Genomic DNA, 18,694 nt, shown 5'->3' on the forward strand with positions numbered 1-18,694 from the left:
AAAATCTAGCAACCTATTCTCTAGGGCATGGGTGCTCAACCTGTGGCCCTCCAGCTGTTGCAAAACTACAAGTCCCATGAGGCATTGCAAGGCACAAACACGACAGTTACAAACACGCAAAGGCATGATGGGACTTGTAGTTCTGCAACAGCTGGAGGGCTACAGGTTGAGCACCTATGCTCTAGGGCCTCTACTTTATATTGTATTATATTATGTTTGAGGGTTCTAAAAAAAAATAAAAAATTCAAGCAAAAATAAGCAGATTTTCACATGTATACAAAAAGTGGCAGAAAAAGCCTGGTCTTCAAGTGGTTAAGAGAGGAAGATGGCAGTGGTGGCGTGGACTGTGAAAGATCATTGCTGAGGATAGCCCAGTAAAAAAGGTAGATGGGGAATTAAAACAAAAATAAGATCCTTTTTGACTTTCAGCAAGTTCCGTTTAAGCACCCGCCTTCTATACATGAACTCCCCGTGCTCCATGTACTGTGGGAGTGGTGTGCCCTTTACCTACATATTTCACCTGGGAAGGTTTTGGATAGTAATGTAAAGCGGTGACAGCGGATTGTGGCCTTTGTACTTTGCTTGGCGTATAAAGAAAGCATGAGATCTGCAATCTGCATTTTGGACCCAAGTTTGCTCCAATGCTTTTAGGTGAGCCAAATTGTGACTTTCCAGTCAACATTTATCGTTGTGTAACAGGTGGAATTCTAGTGATTTTTATTTTCTATGAAGAATTGCAGCATATTTTGGTTTAAATCTTTGTTCATATGTAATCAATATTATTGGTGGGCAGCCCATGTGTTTTTTTTTTTTTTTTTTTATGCTGTGGCAAACTGTTGCCAAATGCCCTTCTAGCGCCATGCTTTTGGGGTATGCAGGAAGGTGCAGTTCCGCTAGTAGTGGAGAGCTGTCGTTCATTTAATAAAACCTATTTCAAGGAAACGTTTCAGGACGGCTGAATTCTTTGTAAAGAGGTACGTTCCATAGACGTCCGACTATCGCAGCGTCACTGCCTAGTGAGGCATCAGTCTGAGAGGTGTGTGCATATCGGGCATCCCGACATCTCACTGTTCTGGGTTCTGTATAGGGGGGAAAGCCTTAAAGTAGAACTATAGGCAAAATATAATTTTTTATTTTGGATAGTTAGAGGACGTAAACCCTGATGGGTTTTACTTCCTTTTGACCTTGCAAAGTAAAAGCATAATGTGCTAGTATGCATCACATAGTAGCACATTATGTGACACTTACTTGCAGCTGAAGCCCGCGCCATCCCCACTGCTGGCCGACTCCATGTTCACCCCTCTCCCTTCCGAGGTTGCGGACTCCGGCCCTGTGCGCACCGAATGCGCGGGAGCCACCAGTCACGGCACTCGCTCGTGAACAAGCGGCGTAGGGGGAAGTTTCTTTACAGCTCATGCACAGATGACCTAATTGGTGCAAAACGCAGTAAATATCTCCTATTTAGGAGATATTTATGGTACCTATAGGCAAGAATTATTCTGGTCTTACCTATAGGTACAACTTCCACAGGTAGTAGTAGTATTTTGTTCAGCCCAGCAGGGATTGGGAAATGGCTCAGGTCAGAGCCACTATACTAACTATTCAATGTTGGTACAGCAATCTCACCTGCTGTGCTATTGTGTTGACAGTGGGACAGCCCCCCCCCCCCCCCCCCATGACCGAGAGTGCTAATTAGGAGCCAATCGGCAGACCTTTAGGTCGTGCACCTCTGCCAGAAACCAGACGGACGATTATAGTGCACCTGGTCCGAATGTCGGCCGGCTTCTGTTGAACCGGGCGATGCCGCCCAACATTTAGCCCATGTGTACTAGGCTTAAGGGAGGGTTATAATCCCTGTCAGTTGCTTTTGGTCATCTGTGTCCTATTGGGGAGATTTAACTTCATTTCCTGTCTCCTAGCCAAAACAGGAAGTGAGAGGAAATCGCTGGAAATTAATGGTATCTCCACTGGAATTTACCACGGCGGAGACGCGTTCTTCCTCTGGCCGGTGTTCTCGGCTCTTGATGGCAGTGCAGCTATTGGCTCCTGCTGCTGTCAATCAAATCCTATGATGCGGGGGGGTTATACATTGCGGGGAGACGCCGCAGAGGGACCCCAGAAGTTGAGGATCGAGGTCACTCTGCAAAACGAACTACACAGTGGAGGCAAGTATGACATGTTTTGTTATTTTAAAAATTTAAATTTTACTTTTACAATCACTTTTAAGCCTTTACCTTTATCAAAACAAGTCGGCAGATCCTATCCCTATCGGGTTCACTTTACACGGATATTAGTTTCCTGTAGAACCCGGTAATTTGCTACTTCTGTTTTTTTTCTTTTGGTTTTTGTTCCAGTTGTCCCTCTACAGCTGTAACTGCTCTTCCCAACTCTTGTGACTGGCTATTGATTTAGCGTTTTATCAGCTGAGTGTCAATGAGCCATTCACAGGGCAAAAAAGAGGCGCCCTGTCACCGACCAATAATCCTTCAAGAGACCGCTTAGATTGTACCAGCTGAAATGGGTAGATGTATGGAGATTCTAGTTCATAACTGTTATCCTTAAAGCGGCGTTCCACCCAAAAGTGGAAGCTCCGCTGATCTGCTTCCTCCCTCCCGTGCCACATTTGGGCCCCATCCGGGGGGTGATTACCTGTTTTTGACAGGTACCCGTCCCCACTTCCGGGGTACGATGCTGTGGCGCCGTCTCCCGGAAGTTCTGCCTCCTTTCTCCGCCGCCAGGCCTGTAAGAAAGCGTGGCACGCTTCGCGCAGTAGGGGAGCGGCTGTGCAGGCAAAAGGCTTTACTGCTGGTTTGCCTCACCAAGAATGGCAGCACCAGAGAGCAGATCAGAAAATTGTCTGGGGTGCCAACATCGTGGGCTCCCTGGACAGGTAAGTGTTTATATTTAAAAATCAGCAGCTGCAGTATTTGCAGCTGCTGACTTTGGGGGGAAAAAATAAACGTTTTTTTTTTTTTTTTTTCCCCCGATTGGAACACATCTTTAATTCCTGTAAAATTTTCATTTTAGGCTCTTTCCAGCCATCCAACGAAATGATGCTGAAGTTCTACAGTTTTTACAAACAAGCAACACAAGGACCTTGCAATATACCGAGGCCTGCATTTTGGGATCCTGTTGGTCGATACAAATGGTGATTTTTTTTTTTTTTTTTTTTTTTTTTTATTTTATTATACTTTTACCTGTTTTGTGGCTGGTAGCGATTTGGTGATGTCTGAAAATGCAGATCTAATATAAATAATTTATAGGACACTATAGTATGACGAATAATTGTGTAAATACTGATCTTGCATTACTTCAAATGGCCTGTGAACTTTTGCTGCTGTTTTTTTTGCATATGATTGTTTCCGAGGCCTGTGTGTGTGTGTGTGTGTGTGTGTGTGTGTGTGTGTGTGTGTGTGTATAGTGGAGTACATGACCTGCATGTTCTACTTCTGGATTAATTTTTCAGGGATGCCTGGAATTCTTTGGGTGACATGACCAAGGAAGACGCCATGGTTGCTTATGTTGACGAAATGAAAAAGGTAAGATCCAAAACGTATGAACTAGGTATTGGATATTGCGTATCGGTGCTGTTGCTGATTTTTTTACATTTGCAGACTCCAGGGAAGTAATCCCAATTCTAGTTTACCTATCTAATATGCCCTTGAACTGCAACCAGCATGCAGCCAGTAAAGTCTTGACCTGCTTTTATGTTCTAGGTCAGTGGCAGACTACGTAGTGAAACTAGGAGCAAGGCAAAGCTCATGTTTAAATTCTTACAGGCCCTGTTTATTTTGCTGATTTAATTTAGGTGTGCTGTGAAAGTTGTAGCGTTTAAGCCCCGTACACACCGGGCTGAAATTTGGGCAGTTCAATAGAAGCTGCCCGACATTCGGCCCCTGTGTAGGGAAGTGGGACCAAAAGAAGCCTGGAAAACGTCTGGCTTCTATCCAAGGGGCATGACCAAGAAAGAAAGAAAGGTCTACTGATCGGTATCCACAGAACTAGCTCAGGAATCCTCAAACTACACCCCTCCAGCTGTTGTAGAACTACACATCCCATGAGGCCTTGTTCACAGACATGACTAGGCATGATGGGAATTGTAGTTCTTGAACAACTGGAGGGCCGTAGTTTGAAGACTAGCTCATCAGGGGAGATCAATGTACTAACATCAGATAGTACAGCAGCTTCTCCTGAGCTCTTCAGTGTTTTTTTTTTTTTTTTTTTTTTATTTATTTATTTATTTATTTTCGTTCAGCCCCGCTGGGTTAAATGGGGGGGGGGGGGGGGGGTGCTAGTGTGTACCGGGCTTTAGTCCATAGGCATACTCGATGCTGTAGTTAAAGCAGAATGCTAACCAAAAGTGGAAGTTCCGTTTTAAGCACTCCTTACCCCCTTGCATGCCATATTTGGCATTTAATTTTTTTTTTTTTGGTGGGGGGTGGGGCAGGTACCTCCCGATCGGCTGCCTTGGTGGCTTGAGCGGAAGTTCTCCTCTCCCTCCTCCCTGCAATCTTCTGGGACATGTCGCAGGACCCAGAAGATTGCCCGGCCATTAAGGAGGCGCAGCGTGACTCTCGCCCCCTGGCTGTGAAGCCGCAAGCTGTCACAGCCAGGTGCCCACACTTGAAATGCCAGCGCCAGGGAGAGTCAAGGGAGAGAGATGAGGGTTTGAGCGGCTGCACCACTGGATCGTAGGACTGGTGAGTGTTTTTATTAAAAGTCAGAAGCTTTTTTTTTTTTTGTTTTTTTTGTTTTTTTTTTGTAGCTGCTGTCTTTTAAAAATTCAATCGGCTGGAACTCTCCTTTTAAGGCCATCAAATGTATTTGCACCTGTTTTCAGAGACAACTTAACTGGCAAGGTGGATAAACCTTTCTAGTTGTGGTACTTGTCATATGAGATGACTGTCTAAGGGAGAATATTACGTTTTTTTTATTTCTGAACATAGCCTGTTGACATGGTTTGGGCTCCTAGTGAAGTCCCAGGTCATTTAAAGGAGTAGAAAGTCGGACATTGGCTCAGATTGTGCAAGATGGATAAACCTGTGGCCAGGCAGTTGGAAATCTGTCTTGGCCTGCATAGCTTTTTGTACAAACAAATGTCCACTGGCCCCACCTATAACTGGTGTTTGCAACAAGGAGCACATGGAAAGGTGACGCATTCCCAGCTCAACTTACCAGACTGCAACGAACCATATTTTCCGGTCTAGCCGTATGTAATAAAAACAGGGATTTAGTTTGCACACATTTGCAAATGCATGCATAAGCTGATTAGCCTGATTAGCTTATCGTCCCACATCCTTCTAGTATGAACGGGTAGGGAATGATGACATGGCTCAACTGCTGTCTTTCTCAATGCATATTAATACCAAATTGTTTCAGAGCAAAAGGCATTCATTCTAAAATCTAATTTGTTGTCTAAAGCCCCATACACACGGGCAGAATGCAAGGAGACCTATGCCGCTACAAAAAATACTGGCCGTCATTCTGCCCATATATGTATGTATGTATGTATGTATGTATGTATGTATGTCGGTCGGTCTGACAGAAGCCGGCTGTGCATGCTGGAAGACCAGCAGCCGACCAACTCTGACATTGGCTGAGAGCGCTGATTGAGAGTGCTCATCCGTTTTCTGGTGGGGGGACCAATTCTGCAAGTGATTCTAATTTATTATCGCTGTTTTCTAGCTGCTCTAAAACCATTTTTGACATAAAGCGACACTTTTTGGTTGCTATGGACAATCTACAGTTTGCAGGCAGAAAGAACAGTTTTTATTATATAAAAGTACATGTAGGACACTGGGCAGACCACTAGGGACAAGGGGGGGTGTGTATTTTTTACATACAGTACTGTAATCTATAAGATTGCAGTATACTGTATGTATTGTGTTTATTTACTTTTTTGAATTTGGCGCCGTTCTCCGCTCCCGTGCGTCGTAACGTCGCAGGGAACGGAATTCAGCGGCACACAGGGGACACGTGTGATTCAGCAAGGACGCCGCTCGCTCACACAGCGGGGAGGCATCGCAGGATCCAGGGACAAGATAAGTAACTTTGTCTGTGGCTGCTGTGAGGCGAGCCCGAGTCTGGCTCGGGGATACCGCTTTTGGTACAGAAATCTTACCCCGAGCCAGACTTGGGAATACCGCCAGGGGGGTTAAAGTGATACTAAACGCACACTGTTTAATTTACATTGTCCGTTTTATTTCTGTCACCGCGCAGGTCCAAACGAGCTGCGGCCAGGAATTTTTTAGGCGAGGCCGCGGCTTCGACGTAGTCAGTGAGGTCGAACGCCGCGGACTAAACTGAAGTTGTGGCCTCACCTAAAAACTCCTGCCTGCAGCTCCTCAGGACCGGCGCGGTGTCCATTTAAAAAAAAAAAAACTTGATTTGAGTGTGTGGTTGTGTGTGGTTGTGTGTGTGTGTGTGTGTGTGTTTGTTTTTTTTTATCTTTATTTTTGAGAAAATCGCCCAGCTCTACTAAATACTTTTTTAGAGCTGTCACATGACCCAGCCTGTCTGCAGGGAAACATAAGCAGGAGGAGATTCTAGTCCTCTGCTGCTGGTCACATGTTAAATATAAAAAAAATCTAAAACCTGCCTTTTGGGATACAGAGTAAAAATACAATCAAACTGTTTTAAATTGAGATTATATATAGAGAGATCTGTCTGTGTATGTATATATATATATATATATATATATATATATATATATATATATATATATATATATATATAATGTGTGTGTTTGAAATCCAATCTTTATTTAACAATAACCTGGTGTGGGCAGATTTCTGCCAGTAACGGGCTGTGTCACACCTCTTGTATCTTGTACCAGCCTGTATGTAAAAAGGGAGGTGAAGCCTCTATCAATCTACATGTAATATCCCACCCCCTTTTGGCAGGTTGGTGGACATGGAGGGAGTGAGCTATCATTTACCACTGTGTATACGCCCACTTGTGTGACTCTGTAGTCACATGGGCTGCTCAGGTGTGATAAATAGGAAATGCTTGGCATAGAAACTTATTGAAAAAAATCCCTAGTTGAATTGGGGACCTGGACTGAAGGTGTAGATGGCAACAGGGTCAACCGTGTGTGTGTGTGTGTGTGTGTGTGTGTGTGTGTGTGTGTGTGTGTGTTTTTTGTTTGTTTTTTTTATTTTTTTATTTTTTTTGTAGCATGCAAAAAAAAAAAATCTCAGTGACTGAGTGAGAATAAACAGCATGTAATACACATGTAAAACAGCATGTAATTGTGTGTGTGTTTTTTTTTTTATTGCAAGTAGTGCAATTGGTATCGGCCAATAGTTTACACCGAGAAAGGGCAAAGCAGCACAATGAGTCGGTCTGCATATTGCTAGAGGAGAGCAGAAAGTGGAGATTCTTCAGCTGCGTCTTATTTCACTGATCAGTCGCAGGCTGGGGAAGAGACAAGACCTGTTGGTGTTGCCAAACTGCAGCGGAGAATTCTATTAATCCATTTCTGAGATGAACATAACTCTTCCACAGTTAAATGGCCCCCATTTTATATATTAGAAAGCTGAATGCACATACAGTACCAAACTGCGTTAGTCATTGATAGAGCTGATCTGTTGGGTGAAGAGAAGGTATTGGGCTCTGAAAAATCAAGAGTTTTCTAAGAAGAGCAGCTCACTAACTATAAACCACTGATCTGGGTCATGAATCCTCCAGAGGAACATAATAAGCACTGTGCTGGGATTTTATTACAGCTAAGTAGATTGTCCATGGTATTTTCCAATTACAGTGAAAGCCATTCACACCTTTGTAATCCTTCAGCGTTTGTATAGAATTTCAGATGAATATTGGCAGCAAAAGGTTGCAGGTGATCACACACATACAGAAACAAATGCATATTTAAATATTTGTTTAATATGTTATGCAATGGAAGATACTGGTTAGAAAATACAGATCATAGATGGCTTTGTCCATAATAACCAGCAAGGTTCTGTTTTTTTTTTTTTTTTCTTCATACACAGTAGAATATAAAACCTCTGCCTGTTATGGTTTGCCATCTTCATCGGGTTCAGTTACACAATGATTATTTTTTTTTTTTTCCTTCTCAATCTAAGGGCCCTTTTACACCAGCAGACCAGCCTCCGGCCTTCCGCCGCTGGGGGGGCGCGCGCCACTCAAATGCCGATGCGCGATCGGCAGTCAGAGACAGGGAGGTGGATCTCTGTGTGTAAACAGAGATCCACGTCCTGTCAGGGAGAGGAGACCGATGGTGTGTCCCTTGTATATAGGGACAACCATCGGTCACCTCCCCCCACAGTACGAATCACTCCCAGGGTACACATTGAACCCCTTCCTTGCCCCCTAGTGTTAACCCCTTCCCTGCCAGTCACATTTATACAGTAATCGGTGCATATATTTATAGCACTCTTCGCTGTATGAGTGTGAATGGTCCCAAAAATGTGTCAAGTGTCCGATGTGTCCGCCGTAATATCGCAGTCCTGAAAAATTGCAGATTGCCGCCGTTACTAGAGAAGAAAAAAAAAGTCATAATGCAATCCCCTATTTGGTTTGCGCAAGCGTTCTAGCACCTACAAATCGCTATACGCTTACATTTTTTATTTATTTTTTACCAAAAATATGTAGAAGACTACGTATCGGCCTAAACTGAGAAAAAAAAAAGGTGTGTGTGTTGTTGGTGGTGGTTTTTTTTTTTTTTTTTTTTACGCTCTATTTTTGTTTATAGCACAAAAAAAAAAAATGCAGAGATGATCAAATACCACAAAAGAAAGCTATATTTGATACTCCGCCTGGGCAGGAAGGGGGTATATGTGCCCAGTAAGCAAGTTTTTAAAGGAGCAGGATTTATTTTTATTTTTTTGGGGTTAAAGCAGAGTTCCACCCAAAATTGAACTTTCGCTTTAAGTGCAGGTGACCCCCTGATATGTAATTTAACCAACAACAATTGTTCGATGGAGCATACAAAAGGTCGGATTGTCCGATTTTAAAACACGTCCGTCGGACCATTGTTGTCAAAAAGTCCTATTATGTGTATGGGCCTTTATACTTGTACCTGAGACTGACCTTGATCTGGTGGCTCAGATACAGCAGTGGGAGTGATTGGCCAATCCTTGTAAGGAGGGACTAGGGGGCGGGGCCAAGTTATGCTTTGTGTGTTTTGTGGACACAGAATGAGGCTCAGGCCCCATACACACGAGAGGATTTATCCGCAGATACGGTCCAGCGGACCGTATCCGCGGATAAATCCTCTCGAGGATTTCAGAAGATTTCTATGCGATGGCGTGTACACACCATCGCATTGAAATCCCCGCTGAAATCCTCTGCCGATGACGTGTCGCGCCGTCGCCGCTATTATGACGCGGCGACGGGCGCGACGCTGTCATATAAGGAATTCCACGCATGCGTCAAATCATTACGACGCGTGCGGGGAATCCCTTTGGACGGATGGATCCGGTAAGTCTGTACAGACGAGCGGATCCATCCGTTGGAATGGATTCCAGCAGATGGATTTGTTGAGCATGTCAGCAAATATCCATCTGCTGGAAATCCATCCCAGGGGAGATTTATCTGCGGATAAATATCCGACGGAGTGTACACACCATAGAATCTATCCGCAGAAACCCATTTGATGGGATTTATCTGCGGATAGATTCTATGGTGTGTATGGGGCCTCAAGAGTGAGCACACATGAGTGCCCCATAGCAAGTGACTTGCTATGGGGGCACTTGGCAGAGGAGATAAGCCGAGATCGCTGGTGGGAGATGAGAGGGAGGATTGGGGCTGCTCTGTTGAAAACCATTGCATAGAGAATGCAAGTAGAACGTGTTTGTTAATAAAAAAAAATGCTGAACAAAATATTTCAGGGCCAATTCACACCACCACACCAGGGCCCATTTGATGCAATACCCAGCTGAAATCCATTGTCCAATAGGCCCGGGTTATACCCACAAGCTGTGCTGATATGTGTTGGGTGAAAAAGTGTTCATTCCTCATTATTCCCCCCCCCCCCCCCTTTTTTTTTTTTTTTTTATTTATCCCCCCCCCCATCTAAATACTATGCATATGATGTGAATCCAGCATGAGTGTGTTGTAATGTTTAGCATTGTAATCTGATGACCTGGGACATCTTGTACCGGCACACATGGCGCGTTGTTGACAGAGGATTACATTCTAGATTGAACAGAAAGTGAATCAATATGCTGTTTTATTTCACCTCTTGCCTTTTGGACACTAGATTCTTGAGAGCATGCCAATGACGGAGAAAGTGGAAGAATTACTTCAAGTCATAGGTCCGTTTTATGAAATAGTGGAAGACAAAAAACATGGGCGAGGATCTGGTGTAACGTCAGGTTGGCCTCACTCCTACTTGTACTGTAGAGCAAATCTAGTTCATCTCTCTTGTCTCCCTGTCCTTTCTCCACCAAATGAACCTCTGTCTCTCTGCTCTTTCTCTGTTACATGCCAGTACGATTGGATAAAGTTACTAAGTCTTTAGAAGGTAGGGAGATCATTTCTGATCTGTTTGTTACTTTTATTGTATTTTTTAAAGTGGTTGTAAACTTTTACATATTGTATACCTAGTGACGTGACTGGCCTCAGGTGATACACAGAGATTAAGCAACTTCTACATAAGTTGCACCTCTTTATCTGCAGTCTTCACTTCATCCATTCAAAGTCCCAAACTTTTAACGCTTGTCTGAGTTCAGGAATAAAAAAAAAAGGGGGGGCAGAGAGCTGAAACCACACGCTGCAGAACGCAGTAAGGAGAGCTCTGAAAACTGATTGGAGGGAAGGGGCACACCCATTCACACAGGAACAGAGCTGAGGCTGTCAATCACCTGGAGATCCCTCCCGTCACTTTTTTTTTTTTTTTTCTCCCCTCTCCTGGTGTCAGGAAAACTTGTCAGAAGTGATTCATGCTGATGGCTGAGGAAGGAGGCAGCAGACAAAAATAACACTTGGTGCTCTAAATTGAGACAAATGCATATTTATTAAAGGCAAATTTCACTGAAAGTGCACTTAGAAGTGCAGTCGCTGTAGATCCGAGGACATGCAAGGAAAATAAACCAACATTTTATCTTGCACATGATTGGATGATAAAATCAGAAGAGCTTCCCCTCATTTCAGATCTACCCCTCAGATTAAGGCCCCTTTCACATTGGGCCGTTTTTCATGTGGTACAGCGCTAAAAATAGCGCTGCTATACCGCATGAAAAATCATGCCCTGTAGTGTTCAATGTGAAAGCCCGAAGGCTTTCACACTGAAGCGGTGCGCTAGCAGGAGCGCTCCAAAAGTCCTGCTAGCCGCATCTTTACCGCGCCTTCCCATTGAAATCAATGGGAAGCGCTGTAATACCGCCCGCAACCCTTTTTTGGCAGCTAGCGGGGGTTAAAACCTCACCGCTAGCGCCCGAATATCGTGGTAAACACGACGGTATAGCCGCGCTACAAATGGCGCGTCACCGCGGCTCCACGCTGCAATGTGAAAGCAGCCTTACAGGGACTGCACTTTCAGTGCAATTATAAGTGCACTTGTAGTGCAAAGTGGATTTGCCTTTCGTAAATAACCCCCTATATGTTTACAAGTTAAAATCCATTTTTTGTTTTACACCCTAGATTAGTGATGTTTTGTTACATTTCCCATGCACATGTAGTGTAGTTGAGCATCATGGGAAATGTAGTTCCAAAACACCTGGAGTGCCAAGGTTTGCCATCACTGCCCTAGAGAATAAAATGGCAGCCGTTACAATACTTTGTCTCACTGTATTTGGACAGCGGTCTTACAAGCGCTCTTTTTTGGGGAAAAAAAATACACTTTTTTTTTTTTACTTCTAAAAAAATAAGACAACAGTAAAGTTAACCCAATTGTTTTTGTTGTAAAAGATAATGTTACGCCGAGTAAATTGATACCCAATATGCCACGCCTTAAAATTTGTGCCCGCTTGTGGAATGGCGACAAACTATTACCCTTAATCTCCATAGGACGACGTTTAAAAATGTCTACAGGTTGCATGTTTAGAGTTGCAGAGGAGGTCTAGGGCTAGAATTATTTCTCTCGCTCTAACAATCGTGGCGATGCCTCACGTGGGTAGTTTGAACACCGTTTTTCATATGCGGGCAGAACTTGTGTATGTGTTTTGCATGCAAGCTCGGCAGGGAGTTTTACATTTTTACAATGTCTTTTTAAAAAAAAAAATTTTGGGTCACTTTTATTCCTATTATAAGGAATTTGAACATCCCTTGTAATAGGGGGACAAAAAGCATGAAAGAGACCTCTTAAATATGAGCTCTTGGGTCAAAAAGATCTCATGTTAACACCAAAATATATATATATATATATATATATATATATATATATATATATATATATATATATATATATATATATATATATATATATATATATATATATATATATATATATATATATAAATAAATAAATAAATAAATAAATAAATAAATAAATAAATAAATAAATATAATATAATTTTGTAAAATTTCACCTTTTTTAAGAACATGCTAATGTTACGCTGAGTAAATTGATACCCAACACCGGGCGGTCCTTAAAGTGAATGTAAACTCGCTCTCATCCTTGCTAAACTATGTATCCTTACCTGTCAAATGTCTCCCCTCTGTCTATTATAAGGCTCCATGCACACTGGGCTTAAAAAAACGTCTGTTCTTTTTGGAGTAAAAAACGTTGTTTTTTTTTTTTTTTTGTACAAAGTTTAGGAGAGTTTTACGTGTTTTTTTTTTTTTTTTCTGCCAGTGAGCTCCAATCAAACGCGAAAGAGAAGGGTTTTTTTTTTCCTGCCTCTAAACTTTGTTCTTAAAAATATGCCTGTAAACGTCCTAATGTGTATGGACACATAGGAGCATTAAGTTGCTTCTACAGGCAGAACACAAAGCTCCTGTAGAAGCAACGTTTTTTATTCCAGTGTGCATGGAGCCTAAGAACTGAAAAACTCAAGATTATGTGGGTGGATCTGTTGTCTGGAGCTCTGTGGGTGGAGTCGTGATGTCAGTAGACTCCCTGCCCACCCCTACACTCCCCTTGTCAACATGCATTTTTTCCTGTGTATTCCGTACACTAAATTCTGCTATGATCACTAACATCCAGTCAAAATCCGAATAAATTTTGACATACAGCTGTATACAAGCAGCCACTGTGTCTCAATCCCCTTCTATAAGATGTCTGTGAGCGGCTTGGCATAATAATAATAAACGTGGCTTGCACACAGAACAAGAAAGGAAGGGTAATTCCTGAAAGTCGCACATCTATGTTGTCCTACTGCAATGAATGGCGTGGCAACCTCAGGCTGGACTCTGACCAGGCCATACCCCAACCCATTTCACTCCACCCCCCCCCCAGAGCTTAGTTCTGCACACAGAACAGGTGTAAACGCACATCTGATTGTAACCTTCCTTATGGATACCGGCTTCGGCATGATGGGAACACATATCAAAATAAGACTCCAGGCAATTGGCTAAACAGCAATTTATACCTCTCAAGCCACTCTTCCAATTGGCTGCCCACTCTCTCCTTTTTCAATCCTCATTTTGTCTTTACTTTGGGCTTCCATGTATAAAGGTGTGCATGCAACAATGCAAATAAGAAGAAATTCTGGACAGCCGCACTCCAAAAAAAGTTTTTGCCTTTATTCAAAAAATGGATTCAAAAATACATGCCACAGGAGATCAGAACGGACAGAAGAGCAGACGCGTTTCACACTAACAGTGCTTAGTCATAGACTAAGCACTGTTTGTTAGTGTGAAACGCGTCTGCTCTTCTGTCCGTTCTGACATGCCGTGGCATTTATTTTTGTATCAGATTTTTGAATAAACGCAAAAACTGTTTTTGGAGTGTTCGGCTGTCCAGAATTTCTTCTTATTTGCATTGTTGCATACATTGCTGTCACCTGGGGCTTCTAATTTGGAGAGGCTTTTACCTTAATTTGACCTGCCTAGAGCGGTAATGTTCCTTTCTCTATTTTGATTCCTCGGCATGTGACTACATTGCCAAAATACATTTATTTTTACTGTTGTACCCACCAAACGATTTGGATTTTGGGCAGATTTGTATTTGCGTACCTCTGCCATACTTAATCAGCCAGGAAGATCTCTAGTGCTCCTGATTCAGTTGTCCTGCTTCCTGGGACACTCCCTTATTGCAGAGAGACTGGAATGAATCCGGAAACAGGAATGTCATCTGACTTGCTGTGTATGAATTGCAAGATTTCCTGACCCGGAATTCAAAATCTTGGAGGGTGAAATGGTAAACATGTATTTCAACAGTATCTTTAGATTTCTGCTTAAAGTGATTGAAAACGATCATCCTGTAAAACAACCGATTCAGTTTAAAATAGAAATGAAAGGCAATTTTCTTTTGCGTTTATGTCCACTTTAAAGAATGCATTGTCCTTCCATCTGGTTGGCATATGAACCTTACTGACAGTTACTTTATACTGATATATTGTGCAACATTAATGGTAATAAATGATCTGTTTATACAGAGCTTGACATTCTTTCTTCTTTACTGTCCAGTGGGATATTTCATAATATAACTTTCAGTCTTTTATATAATACTAACTCTATGCTGTAAGGCCTACTTAAAGCAGAACTAAACACTCCTGCCTTCCTTGGCATCATCAATCTTTGGCCATCTTGAATGGCTGGGCTTGACTGATCATCCCATACATGTACACAGGAATTTTTGCATTCTGAGCCTGGGTTCACACTTGTCCGACAGACGCTCCGACATTGGGAGCTCATGACGTGTGAAAATGAATGTTTCCCTATGAGAGCCGTCTTAACTGGTCCGACTTTGAAAATGCTCCCTGAACTACTTTGGTCCGACTTTGATCCTACTTTAGCCCATTGAATATCATTGAAGTCGGATCAAAGTAGTATCATTGTCCTAACTATCGACTTGTGACATCTGACATGATTACAGCAGCAGTAGAAAGAATTTATCTCACACTGGGATTGTTTTGATTGGTCAAAGAACAAGTCAGACTATCACAAAGTCAGATCAAAGTAGTATCGTGTTCATGAAAGTCGGATGGATGTAGGACCAATGTAGGACTGATGTCGCAGAGCAAAGTCGGATGACTGTCGTGTAGTATCAGTGTGAACCCGGCCTGAAAGACTGAACAGGCAAGTAGGTTTGCTTTATTGCAGAAGAGACATACTATGGGGGTTGATTTACTAAAACGGGTGCAAAATCAGGTGCAGCCGTGCATGGTAGCCAATCGGCTTCTCACTTTTCTTCACTTAATGCTCCGTAAACGCGATCCGAAAATCGAACGACAAACGGCACTTTCAAAGTGATCGTACGATAATCTGATCTTTTAGTTTTAGTGCACAGCTTTCGAGAGCCAATCGCGACCGTTAATCCGATTTTTATTATCCAAAGGGATAAACGGGGGGGGGGGGGGGGAATCTCATGATATCAGATAGTACGATTTTTGGTTTTTAATTGGTACAGTATTCGCCCGAAAATACATCACTCTATCTATCCTATCTATCAATAATAATAATATTATTATTATTTATTTAATTCTGTAATTTGAGAATTTCCATAACTTTAGTAACCTATTGCGTCCGATTTTCTGATCGTGTGTATGGGGCAAAAGCTTTGACAAAAAACCTGGAAGCTGATTGGTTTCTATGCACAGCTGCACCAGATTTTGTGCTCCCCAGTTTTAGTAAATCAACCCCTGTGTCTTTTCTGCAGTAAAGAACTTGCCTGTTATTTATTATTGTAATATTAAATATATATATTAAGTTAAGTTCTGCTTTAAATCAGGTATGTGATGTGTGTTAACACTGCAGAGGCCTGAATTTTATGTTCTTTAAATGTTTGTCCCCCTTCAGAGCTGAGCACCGCGCTCACCTCCACCCCAAACTGTAAAGCTGTGAATGGGAAGGCGGAGAGCAGTGACAGTGGAGCGGAGTCTGAGGAGGAAGATGCTGGGAGACAGGAGGAGGAGGAGGAGGAGGAAGATGATGAAGAGGGAGAAACGGAACAAAGTGAACAAGGTGGTATTTTTTTTTTTTTTTTTAGAAAACAAAGCTGTGCTTATATTGATTCAAAGAAGGAAGGGAATAGATAAGGAGCGAGAAAAGAGGGGAGGGAGAAAAAAATAAGAAAAGGAAGAAAGGGGAGGAAAAGAAAAAGGAAAGAGAAAAAAAGGGGGAAAAATTGAAAAAATGAGAGGAAACGTAGGAAAAGCACTCACATGGGCCACATCTGTAAAGTATAAAGAAGGGAAACAATATCTAACGAGTGGACATTGATGGTCAGACTTTGAGGCCAAGGAAGTAAGTTAAAAAAGTTTAATTTGATAGCATATAAATACAAAAACAAATACAGAAATAATACAAAAAATTGTTATTATTGGTAGCCACTGTATATTCCTCAGAAGTCGCCAACGCACGTTTCGCCGTGGGGCTTCTTCAGGACGAAGACGAGGAATGCATATTTAGCAGAGAAACAGATTTGTGTCTGTAATGATACAGTTTAAAGGATTAATAACAAGTTTATCTAAAAAAAGAAAAAAATTAAAACAATGAATATCTAAATGTATAATTACATGACATATGGTCCTCGGTGGAAGTATCCATAGGGCATATATGATGCACAATAGACGACAGCATTCGTCGGGGGTGCAGTTTTGGCAGGAATTTACAAGCACAACACCTGGAATCTAATTTAGCACATAGAGAAGATTTATTAGGTGTATACACTAAATGAATGGAAATCATTATCCACAATGTAAGCACACACATAGAAGAGAAGAAAAAGACATATAGTGGAGGTTGAGGTATAGCCAAAGTATATGTAAATAGAAAAAGATAATATATAATAAGACACAGAAAAAGATAATAGGAATGTCTATGGTAATATAAGTGTGGCGTTTGTAATATAGCAACGCAGCAAATCACCTTTGGTAAGCCAATAGAGGTCAAAGCGAAAAGTCCATGGGTTGCAGGGCTAGAAAGTCCCCGGCAAACTACACAGCTCAAAAAAGACTGTGGTTGCAAAGAGGGAGAGAAAAGACAATGCATGATTGATAATGGGAAAATCCTCATACTTAGCCCAAGTCTAACTAAATAGCCACAATCAGAAACAAAAAAACAAACAACAAAAGAAGAAGCCTTGATTTACCTAATAAAAATGATCTTAGGCTTGCTGGGACAACAGATAGTAGTCAGCATGTATAGCCTATGAATCCAAATGTTCAGGCCAGTAACGCCGCTGATGAACATGCACTGTATTTAAAACAGGAGGCCTATGAATAAAGGAAGATATGAGTGAGGGTGTAGCGAGTAACACTCTCAGGAAAAAACGAGGGGTGTCAGGAGGCGCAAGAGCATCAGTACTTACCATGGAGCGGCGAAAATAAGGGTATCTGTGTCCCAGGGTGTACACGAGGCAACACAAAGCAAGTGCGTGTGTTCCTCCCTTAAGTAGGACACATCCTTGCGTCGGCGTCAAGCGTGTGACGCCGTAATGAATGGGCGCGCGTCAATGACGTCACACGCTTGACGCCGACGCAAGGATGTGTCCTACTTAAGGGAGGAACACACGCACTTGCTTTGTGTTGCCTCGTGTACACCCTGGGACACAGATACCCTTATTTTCGCCGCTCCATGGTAAGTACTGATGCTCTTGCGCCTCCTGACACCCCTCGTTTTTTCCTGAGAGTGTTACTCGCTACACCCTCACTCATATCTTCCTTTATTCATAGGCCTCCTGTTTTAAATACAGTGCATGTTCATCAGCGGCGTTACTGGCCTGAACATTTGGATTCATAGGCTATACATGCTGACTACTATCTGTTGTCCCAGCAAGCCTAAGATCATTTTTATTAGGTAAATCAAGGCTTCTTCTTTTGTTGTTTGTTTTTTTGTTTCTGATTGTGGCTATTTAGTTAGACTTGGGCTAAGTATGAGGATTTTCCCATTATCAATCATGCATTGTCTTTTCTCTCCCTCTTTGCAACCACAGTCTTTTTTGAGCTGTGTAGTTTGCCGGGGACTTTCTAGCCCTGCAACCCATGGACTTTTCGCTTTGACCTCTATTGGCTTACCAAAGGTGATTTGCTGCGTTGCTATATTACAAACGCCACACTTATATTACCATAGACATTCCTATTATCTTTTTCTGTGTCTTATTATATATTATCTTTTTCTATTTACATATACTTTGGCTATACCTCAACCTCCACTATATGTCTTTTTCTTCTCTTCTATGTGTGTGCTTACATTGTGGATAATGATTTCCATTCATTTAGTGTATACACCTAATAAATCTTCTCTATGTGCTAAATTAGATTCCAGGTGTTGCGCTTGTAAATTCCTGCCAAAACTGCAACCCCGACGAATGCTGTCGTCTATTGTGCATCATATATGCCCTATGGATACTTCCACCGAGGACCATATGTCATGTAATTATACATTTAGATATTCATTGTTTTAATTTTTTTCTTTTTTTAGATAAACTTGTTATTAATCCTTTAAACTGTATCATTACAGACACAAATCTGTTTCTCTGCTAAATATGCATTCCTCGTCTTCGTCCTGAAGAAGCCCCACGGCGAAACGTGCGTTGGCGACTTCTGAGGAATATACAGTGGCTACCAATAATAACAATTTTTTGTATTATTTCTGTATTTGTTTTTGTATTTATATGCTATCA

General features: G+C 42.1%; 1 protein-coding gene across 6 annotated transcripts in view; it reads left to right on the top strand.

The window, feature by feature from the left end:
- The window catches only part of ACBD5 (acyl-CoA binding domain containing 5), a 42,287-nt gene that overhangs the window by 7,954 nt on the left and 15,639 nt on the right, over positions 1-18,694 (top strand). For 2 of the 6 annotated variants that reach the window (XM_040352571.1, XM_040352570.1), the window contains 6 exons: positions 1,920-2,165; positions 3,028-3,148; positions 3,467-3,539; positions 10,226-10,340; positions 10,457-10,489; positions 15,868-16,032. In XM_040352571.1, the coding sequence (XP_040208505.1) occupies positions 1,920-2,165; positions 3,028-3,148; positions 3,467-3,539; positions 10,226-10,340; positions 10,457-10,489; positions 15,868-16,032 (753 nt within the window). Of the gene's footprint in view, positions 1-547; positions 652-1,919; positions 2,166-3,027; positions 3,149-3,466; positions 3,540-10,225; positions 10,341-10,456; positions 10,490-15,867; positions 16,033-18,694 lie in introns of those variants that run through there. The other 4 variants (XM_040352575.1, XM_040352572.1, XM_040352573.1 and 1 more) reach the window with 4 other exon arrangements.

Source organism: Rana temporaria, chromosome 5, assembly GCF_905171775.1.
Source record: "Rana temporaria chromosome 5, aRanTem1.1, whole genome shotgun sequence".
Classification (NCBI taxonomy): Eukaryota; Metazoa; Chordata; class Amphibia; order Anura; family Ranidae; genus Rana; species Rana temporaria.